The sequence below is a fragment of the Patella vulgata genome, chromosome 1, assembly GCF_932274485.2.
Source record: "Patella vulgata chromosome 1, xgPatVulg1.2, whole genome shotgun sequence".
NCBI classification, from domain to species: Eukaryota; Metazoa; Mollusca; class Gastropoda; family Patellidae; genus Patella; species Patella vulgata.
In genome coordinates, this window is record NC_065879.2 from 31,570,331 (window position 1) to 31,583,856 (window position 13,526).

General features: G+C 35.9%; 1 protein-coding gene across 1 annotated transcript; it reads left to right on the forward strand.

Annotated features, from left to right (window-relative positions):
* The first annotated feature begins 1,452 nt into the window (after nt 1-1,452).
* Nucleotides 1,453-12,953, forward strand: LOC126825317 (uncharacterized). The gene is made up of 9 exons (XM_050554906.2): nt 1,453-1,618; nt 1,995-2,215; nt 3,525-3,691; nt 4,141-4,391; nt 5,667-6,091; nt 8,112-8,393; nt 9,380-9,568; nt 10,597-10,744; nt 11,045-12,953. The coding sequence occupies exons 1-9, from the start codon at nt 1,546-1,548 to the stop codon at nt 11,314-11,316; spliced, it is 2,028 nt and encodes a 675-aa protein (XP_050410863.2). The 5' UTR covers nt 1,453-1,545; the 3' UTR covers nt 11,317-12,953.
* The last annotated feature ends 573 nt before the right edge of the window (nt 12,954-13,526 follow it).

Sequence of the window (13,526 nt, forward strand, 5' to 3'; positions counted from 1 at the left end):
CATAATCCCCACTAGTTCCCTTCTCTCTTCCTTGTATGTTTCACAGTCTACCAGGACATTGGTGGTACATTCTTCTCCGCACTCACAGACGATGACTTGGTGTTTGAATTCACGTAGCCGCTCTTTCACCCTTTGTTTCGATATAAGCTTACATAATATTATATCTCTTCTAGGGTGATTGATCTTCGTGTAGATCTGGTCATCCAGCCGGAATCTGTATGTGTCAAGTTCAACGAGCTTCAGTTCCCAGATTGAATTGACCTGTCTTTTTACCATACTGTAGATTTCCGTGGTGCTGTAATCTATGGTGCGGAGTGGTGCTGTGTCAGTGAGACCTTCGTTGGCCAGCCGATCTGCCTCCTCGTTTCCTCTGATGCCCACATGTGATGGAATCCACACGAGCTCTAGTTTGCTTCCCTTCTCTAGGACCTTCTGGTATAGCTGTCTGGTCTGATTTCCAAAATGACTTCTGGTCTTGAGTCCGAGTTGTCATTTTGGATTGAAATCAGACTGCTGAGAGAGTCGCTTGGAATGACGAATTTACTAGTCTTTTGATAGGAGATCCATGATATAGCGTCACAAATGGCCACAATCTCTGCAGTGTACGCCGAACAGCTGTTGGGCAGTTTCCTGCTTATTCCCCGTTCCCCGCTTGGCAGGTATTTTCCAAACGAGCTGGTGAATACTATATAAATGTACAAATCGGTATTTATAATAAAATGGTATCTAAGGAATTAACAATATACACCAAGGCTACTAATAACAATTAACAATTAACGAGGAAAGATTAAAATATAACAGGCATTGCAATAAAATAAAACAATAAGATAGTAATTGAACTTGTTAATGTGTCAGCTGTCAACCGTCTGTCATAAGATTAGTAGCTTAACGTCTAATTAAAATGGTGGATTAACAGAGACATAATAAGAATAATAGAAATGTTTAATTGAATGAATGAATACTGAACGAATGAACTATTGAAAGAACGAAATAGAAACAATTCATAAATTTATCACAATTATATTTTTACTCCAAAATGTCATGGTCTCTTTATAAACATCTAAAACTGGGGTTTATTACTCAATTGTCTGGACTTTACTCAGTTTTACGCTTTAATTATTTTATTTTATTTAATTTCCTTGTAACAAGAGAGATATATATATTTAAATAAGAACTTTATCTTTAAGTTTATCTTTTATATTGTATTATATTATATGCTTTAATAGTAATTCTGGTATCTTGTATATATTGTGTTAATATCAATTACAAACGGTTCGTGTCACCGCATACGCCAATGGTACACAGTATCTTCAAGATACATAAAGTTAAGATATTGTCAACATGAGTCTAGTATCGTAATAATAATAATAATAATAATAATAATTGAAAGGGTCAACATTATTAAAACAGAGTCCGTAATGACTATTTCTTGACAAGGATCAAGTTGCAGGATGTCATTGGGGATATGAACCGACACCAAATTGTTATAAAACACTTGAACGGTCAGAGACAAGAAGAGGACGTCTATTTCTAACATAATACAATATGACTTCAGTAATTTTATTTCTAACAATAATATCACAACTTGGATTATTGCAAGGAGCGGTGGACTATTCGGGTATTTCAATTTTTCTTTATTTGTAAAAATTTAATAAGATAAATCATTTAAATCATGTAAACGTATGAGAATCGGTTCCAGAATACATTATGCTGTGAAGTGTTCATGGTCTAAAATCAATGAATAATCGCCAGTAAGGACATTAAGAAACAGTATATATTATACCGTTCGGGCCAGATTAGAACGTCTTTCACCCTGTTAAAAGACTTGGGTGCTTCTTTCAACCTAAACGTGTACAACGTGGCATAAAAAAGAAATGACAATTTGTTCAATGGGAATAGTGAGTCAGTTGGAATAGTGAACTTAAGAGTCCCCTCAACCCCCATCGTTTCACTGCGATCTTTGAACTAGTGATCTTTTACGAATTCTGTTTCAGGTTATAAAGATCATAAATGTGCACGAGCTTGTGAAGATGGTGGAGAAATAATGACATGTATATATAACTTTACTCTAGAATATTATTATACATTGAGTAAAGCATGTTATGATTGTCCTAGAAATATAACAGATTGTAATAGACCACATTGTATATCAGCTGATGGAGTTCCACGATCTGTAGTTGTTGTAAATAGAATGTTACCTGGTCCAGGAATACATGTAAGTAACACTGTATGGGTTTGGCTTAAGTTTGATTGCCTTGACCAAGATCTAATCCACTATTTTTTTCCACAAAAAGGAATTAATGCAAGGGTGGGGTTGTGTATAACATTGCTAAATATCTCGGCAAGAACAGGTAAGCAAAATAACGTCTAGTACCCGAAATAGTTCTGTCATTTTCAGATTAGCATAATGGTTTATTCATTTTTCTTTGTGATTATGTGACCAACACTAGAGAAATGCCTCCGCCCAATCTCCACCAAATAATCAAGCGTCTTTATAGATTTATTTCAATATCTACATGAGGGAATCTTGGATTTTTGCGCCGCTCATTTAAAGGGGCATTATGTTGGAGTTAGATAAAGAGCTGGTCATTGTCGCTTTAATATTGCAAAAATAGATAATGCAATTTGAATATATTGAAAATTTAATTCAAATTACTTTATTTTGAGCAATGGTATCAATGATTTTAGTTTTGACAAGATGTGTGCATTGATTGTAACCACCATACTGGTCATTCGAGTTTAAGCCTCACTTCTCCATTTTAAATTAAATTATTAAATGGCCGAACCGTTCTAATCTACTTAAAATCGGAGCTATCCGATGGCATCGAGAGTTGATTATGATTTTGTCATGTTAATAAATCTCTAATTAATAATTTATATAACACTAGTACCCAGCTTTGCCCGGGGCCCAATTCCCTCGGGGCCCAGGGCCCAAATTCGTCCTGGGTCCAAATTGCCCGGGACCCAAATTCGTTAAGGACCCAAATTCGCCAGGGACCCAATTCGTCCGGGGACTAAATTATATGGCGGGGTCCTGCTGGTTAATTTGATACCACATATTATGTGGGTGTGGAGAGCAGCGACGAAGCGTCATTCGCCCGAGGCCATTCGATGGCCCAAAACATTCACGGGTTCATTTGATAACACATATGTGGGTGTGGAGCGAACACACACACAGACACACACCCGCACACACCCACACACACACACCCACACACACACATACCCACCTACGTGCATGCATCTATGTATATATGTATGTCAGGGTGTTCGCTCCACCCCTCACATATGTGGTATCAAATTAACCAGCATGAACCCGTGAACACATACATACATACATACATACATACATACATACATACATACATGCTTTGGTTTTATTTATATAGATTTAAGTTCCAAAGAAAGACATGCAATAGGCAGATTTAGCTCTTACATAATGCCTGTTTAATATATTAATCTAAATTAACATGATTGCCCTTTGAATTATGTTATAATTCTTTTCTAAATTATGCATCTATTAGGTTTGTGAAAATGATATGATAGTTGTTAATGTAAAGAACCAGTTAGAAACAAATGAAGGCACGACTATACATTGGCATGGTATTTATCAGAAAGGTTCTCAATGGATGGATGGTGTTCCGATGTTAACACAGTGCCCTATACCAACACATTCTACATTTCAATACAGGTAATATTTCAGTGAAAACTAATATAAACAAACAGCCCGAATAAGATCAAACAACTGTTTAAGAAACTCTATTTTTTATGATGATTCTAAGCAGCAAAACACGGGGTATTAAGTATCTACTGCTGTTCCACATTTACATAGCATAATTCGATTGTTGCTTTAATTTATTATTTTTGTTTTCGATTCATCGTTCAAAATTTGAAAAACAAGAGCGAATATCGAAATTTTGTCGTCAAAGTACCAGTTAGTATTTTAGTGCCACGATCTCATTCATTTACTTTATGCACGAAACCGCAAAGAATTGTTAGCAAGTAGTCGAAATTGATTTTTGTGATGGATTGGTGAAAGCATTCTCAATGTATATATTGGCTCACATATACAGTCGGATAACTAGCTTAACCAATGCCGTATTATTTGATAACTTTACATGAAAAATATATACGTTTCAGATTTAAAGCTGCAAACGCTGGAACACATTTTTGGCATGCTCATGCTGGAGTGCAAAGAGCAGATGGAGTATTTGGTCATTTGGTTGTACGTCAACCACCAAGTAGAGAAGTCCATTTTTCGCTATATGATGAAGATCTTGCTGAACATACTGTAATGGTCAATGATTGGTTAAATCAACTAACAATTGATCGATTTGCCGAGCATCACCATAGTGACGGTGACAACAAACCCAGATTAATGATCATAAATGGTAGGTGGAAGGTCACCAATTTGATATACTCTATTTCTACTTCCCGACATTCTTAAACACTTTAGATTGTGATAAGAAAATTAAACTTGCTTTATTGTTATTTTATGTCTCTTTAGAAGGTAACATAAATTCACTTAGTTGGTAAGTGTCAGCCATTCAAACAATTAATATCCCATTATCCATATACGTATTTAAGAGCTACCGGATACAACATAAATTTATGAATAGCTGGTATAAATGCATACTTAAACATTTCTATACTTAGCGCAAATTTCTGTCCCAAATTATGACTGGTCCAGAGCTCTTACCGTAAAGTGTGATAAACGCCGCTACATTACGCCAGAACGCGTGAATATTGCAGAGAAGCTAATTGCGTGGTAAACATTTGGTAATCGCCGCGCAAGTGGAATCTTTTTATCATCTCTTGGACCATACAGCAGACCAAAGGGAAAGACTGTCATGCTGCGTATTGTGGTTCAACAAACTAGATAGAAATACGACATGTACTACTTTTTTGATAAAATAAATAATTGATGGATTTTCTTCACAAAAATGGATAAATATTATCGAATAATCGAATACTTAAAGGGAGCAGTAACAATTGCTACAAACAGAAGCGTTTATAGAATTTATATCGGAGATTTGAGTCAAAGAATTTTCGTTCCAATAGCGAGTTTCAGCGAAGGCCAAATTCACCTATGCGAGGTATCGATGTTTGTTCCCGATGCACCCAAGGGTAAAATTTATTTTGAAATCAGCACTAACCAACATGTCACCCCGGATATGTCATGAAAATTCCCAAATTTTACTCAGGAGAGATTTCAGTCTCAATACAGCAATGGCTAAAGAGGGATTTCTTGGGCCATTGCATTAGGAGTATGGTATAATGTGGCGATAAAGAATGTGTGTTTAAGAAGAAGATAAATTCATTTAAAATCAAGCCCAGATTCTTAAAATATTCTATACGTTTCCTGTATTGTTCGCTAGCAATTTATTCTGTTATCCATTTGAAGATACTCTATTTTGGTTGTTTTTCAAATCAAATTTAAATTGCATACACAAATCAAAATGCAAGGAGCTCCATTCGCGTTTTATTCTCTTTTTTTGACATCATTTATATGTTACATACAGAAGTATTGCATTATATTAGTATTTATTAGTGACATAATAAACATTGTGTGTTGCTAAACATAAATGTTACTACATTTGTTGTGGTTTGGAGATAAAAAGTTTCAAATGTATACGAAATATCAATGATTGTAAATTGTATTTAAGGTAAAGCTGCTTTCAAAAATTTCACATATGGTGATGAGTCTGGTCAGATCTACAAAACTTCACAAGAAATATTTTATGTTGAACCAAACAAACGATATCGCTTCCGAGTTGTCAGCAATGGTATCCTCAACTGTCCACTTCAAGTTTCCGTAGATGACCACCCGATGATAATTATAGCCAGTGATGGAAAACCCTTTGACCCCATTGTAGTGGATTCTTTCAATATATTTGCTGGAGAAAGATACGATTTTATACTCGCTACGAATAAAACTATTGGAAATTATTGGTTTAGAGTTCGTGGATTGGCAGACTGTGGTGCAGACCAGAAGCGTGGACAGGCTTTAGCCATTGTTAGATATAACGGGAGTCTAGAGGAAGCCCCTACGGGTGCAACAGACTACGATAGCTCAGTGAGAGGTGGAAGGGTGAGTTTTTATTAACATTATTGTTATTGATAGAAAGAAATGTCGTAACACCATGACCATGGTAAAAACGAGCTAAAATATGTTCCATCTGTTGAATAAAGGTCGATGCTGGTTAATAGGTCAAGGTATTTGGCGAATAAAGTGCAGGATTTGTATGTGGACGTATTATGTCGTCGCCCTGTCCATCCAGACGTCTGGACTTCCGTTCACATTTGTTTGCGGAACTCTACAGGTCACAATTTTTTTCCGATTTTGACGAAACTTAAACTATATGTTTACATCCCCAAACATCTCGGCTCCTTTCGATATTGGCACCTATCCGCACGTATCTGATTATTGCCCCTGATTGTACGAAATATCACGTTTGGAGGTTACAGTTCGTCAGGACGTCCACCCGTTAACATTTTGTTTGCGGACTCTTTACACAATTTCGACAAAACATACAAGAAGAACGTGTTTATATCCCAAAGATCTCAAAGATTCCTATTTCGTTTCGTTTCTTATAGTTAAAAATGTTGCTTTACTCGTCTTCGCTACACTAGGATGTGGAAGAGTTGTTAAATAACGTGCATCCTGCTGTTTGAGAGATTAGCCAATCAAGTGGTCTGTTGGGTCGAATTCTTGTCGTCTAGCACGCAGAACTGTGGGCAGACATTTGCAGCGATAGAAAACAAAAAAAAGTAAAAGTAGGTGAAAATTAATATGGCGATCACGAGCGCCTCGTGAATATGAAACATGAGTTAAAGGACAATATTGGTGCCAGTCATTATCACATATGTGATAGAGCTGGTTAAACACATTCCAAATATAATTTTAACACATCATTGCTACGATAGCTGAGTAATACAGGTTTCCTGAGTCGGAAGTGACGAACGCCAAAGGAAAACACGAGTCATCTCTCTATATAACTGACTGATGTGACGAGTGATAACGGATATACGGCCGAATTTCTGCTCACTAATAATTCCTTCCTTGATCAATCCGTTAGATCTTGCCCTGTGATCATTGGTTAGGGCCGATTGTATTTTATTTTATTACGCATGTTCATAACAACACTGTTTGAAACAATACAAATCCCTTTTAACATTTAAAGATACATTATGGGAGATTCGATAACGAGTTGGCAGTTCGCACTATAATAGTTAAAAATTAGATAATGTAAAGGCAATTTGCTGAAAATTTCATTCAAATTGATCCACTATGAACCGAAAACTAAGCTTTTGAAATTTCCACCTAGCCTCTATCATCATTACTAAAGTCAGTACGATAAACAGCATAGTCTCGATTATCCATTTAATCGTTAAATCGTGAAGGAAAGTTACGCAGTAAATCGGCTCATAATCCACTTAAGATCGCAGGCTAGTGATGCCATCTAGAGCTGATTATGGTCTCGATAGGTTAATTAATGTCTAATTAATAATTTAGATAACATTTCAGGCCTAACGAATAGACAGATTTAGCTCTTGCATAATGTATGTTTAATGTAAGCCAAGGAGTGGCTTACTAACCCAAACTTCTCACTTCAAAATGCTATTGCATTTTTCAAATGATTTTGAATTTATCCTGATATTACATGTATATATGTCTTCGTAGCTTAGGGTTGCATACGGTGGCTGATTTAGGACACGCAAAAAAAAAAAATAATAATATCTCGAGCGTTCGAGATACTAAGACGAGCACCGGAGATACTAAGTCGAGCGCTCGAGATAATTAACAGTTAAGTCGAGCGCTTGAGATTATTAAGTCAAGCTCTCGAGATACTAAGTCGAGCGCTCGAGATAATACAATTGGACATGTCTCAACCGATGTTTTAATCTGTATATTGTTGTGCATTATTTAATGATAAACTTGCAGAATAAAGATATTCATTTGTTCCTTTTTACAACCCATCCAAAGCCGCAGTGACTGAGCGGACCTAAATTAGTCACCGTATCATTGAATAAAGTTTTTATTATTATTATTATTATTATTATTATTATTTTATTATTATTATTATTATTATTATTATTATATAATTTAGCTGCTGAATCCATGGAACGAAGCCGGAACAGAAAGTAAAATACCAGTTTCTGAACTAACAGCGTTGGTCCCAGATGACGACTCCATGAAAGAAAAGCCAGATAAGAAGTTTTACCTAGCCTTTGATTTTAACCCAATCAACAATTTCCATTTCCATCATCCAGATCTCTACCCAATGTTATCTATTGTTAAGGAGAAGCGTCTTTATTCACCACAAATAAATGGTATTTCGAATATGCTGCCACACGCACCACCACTAACACAGTTTGATGATATACCGGAGGTATGTATTCAGACGCGAGTCCAGGGGTGGGGGGGGGGCTGCTCAGCTACATAAAATGTTTTGTAAAACAACCTTTTTTATGAGAAAAGAGTCATAATTGTGCTTTATCCTTTATCGTCAGATGGTGCGACAGGATGGGCACTCAAAGCGCGAAATAATGATATAGACATATGTGATATCACAATTAATGCTTTGCATCAATAAAATTGAATCACAATGTCATCGTATTAATTCATAATAAAAATTGACTATTTTACAATATTCCAATTAATTGGTGATACAAATTTCATCTTAACACACCTAATTTAAAAAATTGGAAAAATTCAACTAAATGATTTGAAAAGCCTAACGTAAACCTTTTCAAATGTGACTTAGATTTAAAAATATTTTCGAACCCTCTGGACAAGTAAAATAGGATGTAATGGATAATTTACACAACAGGTAGGACACTTAAGCATCTAGTACTTAGAATAAAGCTATTATTTATTTTCTGGAGCTGTCAAGCCAGCAAGAGTGTTATTGTCCCTTTAAAAAGATCAATGTGTATGTATATACGCCAAAATGACGATAGAGACCATGCAAAAAATTTCAAGCCGAGGGGGGGGGGGGGGTGGGGGATACAGTTTCTCATGAACCTGGCAAACCCCCTCCTGCAAAAATTCCTGGATCCGCCCCTGGTGTTGTCTCTTTTTTTGGTGGAGGTGGGGGCGGAGGGGGGGGGGGGTTTGAGTTTATATTCGATGGTTTCTTGTGAGATTAATTTTTTAAAATATTTTCTACGCGTGGTTTTGGTGTACTTAGTTGGTGTACAACAAACTTTTGTAGTATTATTTGTGCATACCCCTTCTCCCATCCATACACACGTTATAACCCCACCCACACACCCCGACACTCAAAAATAAGCCATGTTTTTTGAAACACACAAAAATTTAATAGCTTTGGTGTTCTTATTTGGTCACATATGTTTTTTGTTTTTATTTTTTAAGGATATGTATTGTAATACAGATACGATACAAAAGAACTGTAGAAAGGAATTTTGTCAGTGTGTACACAGATTACAAGTAGATTTATATGATACTGTAGAAATAATAATGTTAGATGAAGGTGTTACATTTAATGCCAATCATCCAACTCATCTACATGGACATTCCTTCCGTGTCGTCGCTATAGGGAAGGTAAGGTCAGAAGTTTTGAAAATTTTGCTTGGGTTGTTAAACAAGACACGCTCAGGGTTATTGCCTTTGTCAGCTGCGCCCACGATCGATATTTAGCGGAATATTGTTTTAAATTTCTGCATTTACCCTTTTGTTTATAGCCCCATTAAACCTGGGATTTATTTATGGGATCATTAATATTGTCGTCATAACTCGTCTGCAAACAATTTTTATAACCCCGTGTAAATTTTCTGTTTATGGGCTTATTTTTCTTTGTCTTGGATTTTTCCTTGTTCATTTTTGTGGCTAGGCAAAGTCAAACGGGTGGAACAATGTCTTTGTCTCGTCTCTTTTGCACCTTTAAAAGTTACCATCGTTCTACTCTTCTTTCGCCGCCATCTGTCAATTCGAAATGTTATCAAGACCATATCATGTTATCATCATATAGTCGAGCAACCTGTGTAGCCAACATCAGATTTCAATGCGGTTTCTGGTAGACTTGTGACAGTACAGTGTTGTTAAATCGATGAATTAACACGGACGTCTACGCTGTGTATATAATCAATTAACTCCAGAACAACGTGTTTTTAAAACTATATTTATATATGAAATACGGAAAACTACAACATCTATGATAGTACAGTATGAGTTATTATAATATCTACAGTCTGAACATGACAAGTCCAGAACTCAGCCCTAACGGCTGAAACACTATCTATCCCGGCTTCGAACCAAAGGCTGAGAGTACGTCCTAAGAACCCTGTATGATGTGGGTAGCCCGGTCTGTAAGCCGAGGCTGCTAACGGTATATCTCTCTAGGAAGCCCTCATAATGTCTTCCCTAGGAACTCCAAATGATGTCTGAAGGGACATTTATTGTTAGTTAGTTGTATTTTACGTCCGCTTCCAGGGACATTTAACCCCGCTCTTTCTTTTATAGAAAGTATAGATGCCTCATTTTTACTGTTATTAGATGTTCAAAAGGTAATTCTAATAACCACAAAAAAACGTTTACTGATGCGTTTGAAAATTAAGTAATGTGTATTCTAGTTAAACACAACCACATCATTAGAAGAAGTTAAAGCTCTAGATGAAGGAGGTTTTATCAAGAGAAAATTAAGTAAAGCTGTTAGTAAAGATTCAGTAACTGTACCAGATGGTGGTTATACTGTTATTAGATTTTATGCCGATAATCCAGGTACAGTATCCATACACATGTAATTGGTGGGACATTATATACAGCCATTGCTTTATCTGGGAAATTTATCATAGCTAGTTGTAGTTAGTCTATTAACTGTCTGAAATTAGGAATTACTTATTTATGCCAATCAATTTTGATTCGGAAATCAAGTTTTAAACCATCTCTCCTTTTAGATGTAAAGTGGTGAAGGGAGTCTGTCGGGAGCCAATGTATGCTTTATTGTTTCTAAAACTAGTTCATTCATTTGCAAGAGTATATTAGCGCTGTACACATATATCTTAAACGATTACTTTGCAGGAGTATGGTTTTTCCATTGCCACATAGAATTTCATGTAGAAATTGGAATGGGATTAATAATACAAGTTGGATCTAAAGATGAGATGCCAAGGAAACCCAAAGGTTTTCCTACTTGTGGAAATTTTGAATATTCGGGACTCGAGGAGGAGGAGAAAGAGGAGGATAAATTAGAATGCACTAAAGGCGTAGCAGTTTCCTTAAGAATCGAGCGTTATATGTTATGTTCAATTTTAACTTTTGTTATATTATTTTTCTTCCAAGGTTATTATTAATAGCGACAATTGTCTACCAACTGTCATTACTTGAGTATTTTTTGCACCGCTTCTAAAAACATGAAATAACTAGCACTCGTCCACTGAATGAAACCGCGACACTGTTTCAGAAAGCATCGGAAAACTTACTACACGTAAATCGAACATTTTACATTGTTTTATTGAAGTTACTTGTGATCTATAAGTATTCTTCTTGAGGTTTGAAAACAAATCAAGTCAGGTGCCTTGTTTGCCCAATTGCATCGGTGAGTAATGTAAATCTCACTTAAAGGACATCGTAAATAAAAGCGGCAGTTCGTATGTAAATTAAATGGCAAAATCTGACGATATGGTCTATTTACCGTGACTGACAAGATATTGCGTCGTTTAGAAATAACGATTCCTGGATTAGTTTAACGGAATATGTAATTCATTTAAGGAATTTCATTCTTCAATTCTATGAGTGACTTGATAATCAAGACTATTGGTTACCACCATAACTTTGTATCCAGAGAATTTGGGACACATTAAAATTGAAAGTTTGTATTTTTTCCAAAAATTACCACACAACTTTGGTCGTTACACACGACGATTATAAATCTTTGGAAGAGTTTTTTGCGACTAATTTACCAGATTTATTTACTAAAATATATCTGGACTGACTCTTTAATAATCTCGATGATTCAATTATCTACGCCGCTGATCTCACTGAACACCAATAAACACTAAAACAATGAAGTGCTTACAATCAGGATACGCCCACACTAAATCACAACCAGCAACGTTCTGTGATGTTTTGTTTTATTCTTGTATAATATTTATTGTAAACTGTTTCAGTATGGATGTATTATGTAGTCACCCTGTCCGTCGGTCAGTCCGTCAACATTTGGCTTGTGAACGCAATAGAGGCAACAGTTTTTGACGGATTCTTTTCAAATTTGATGTGAAGCATTGTGATCACTAGAGTACGAACCCTAACCCTATCGATATTCAACGTTCTGCGACCTGTCATACCAGAGGTATGCCCCTTTTCCGTAGATCTTGGAACGCGAGCGATAGAGGCAACCGTTTTCGACGGATTCTCTTCAAATTTGGTGTGAAACATTATTGTCATGAGTGGATGAACTATGTTTACATAGTTATCCCTCCTTTGACGGGAATCTTGTGAACGCGATAGATACCTTAGTTTTAACGGATTTTTCAAAATTGCTAGGAAGCATTTGGGGTCACGAAAGGATGAACCCCATTGATATTCAGTTTCTGAGGTTATCCCCTCTTGTCAAAAAAAAACCTGTTAAGGCGATAGAAGCTATTGTCTTTAACAAAGGATGAGTCCTATTATAAAATAAAGAATCCTTTGACTTTTCGTTCCGGAGTTATCAATTAATTTGCTCAAGATCCAAGTATTTTCTTTTCAGTTAAGCTTCAGTTGAAACAAAGCGACTATGTGGGCGTATTTCTACGCTTTGGCTATCTTTGTTTAAATATGTTATTTAATGTTAATATTTTCATTTAAATACAATTTTTAAAAATATTTTTACTCTTTATTTGTTTTGAGCGAATAAGGAAATATATTGCTGAATCATCCGCGATTTGAAGGTAACGACTAGTTCAATGATTCAATGTAATCCAACAAACACGTTCAATGATTGTTATTCTCTTTCTAATCGGTTTGAAATAAAAGTTATATCGACAAGGCGTACAGTGTGTGATTTGAAGTTATGTTTGTCATTTCATTGTTTCATTGACTGGTTGATTTCGCCCAAGATACATAAATATAAGATCAAGGCAACATAAACGTGATATCATAATACTAATACATTCATTTATTTAAAGTAAGCATTCTGTTTAAAGTAAACGGATATGGCACAGACACGAAGACGCTGGGTGGCAAGGAAGTGGTACACCAATAATTTGCAATGGATCTAATTTGAACCTTCCCTAGAAATAAAATCGTTAAAAGAACAAGCAAGACCCTGGATGCCCCCCCCCACCCCATAGTCTCGATTATCCAGTTTTTGATTTAACCAGAAGCAGCAGACCGGGTTCTAATCCAGTAATTATCGCAGGCTCGTGATGTCATCGAGAGTTGATTATGGTCTGGATAAGTTAATTAATGTCTAATTAATAAGTTAGATAACATTTCAGGCTTAAATAAAGACAGGCAATTGACAGATTTAGCTCTTGCATAATGTATGTTTAAGTTTGGCCATTGAAATATTAATTAGCCT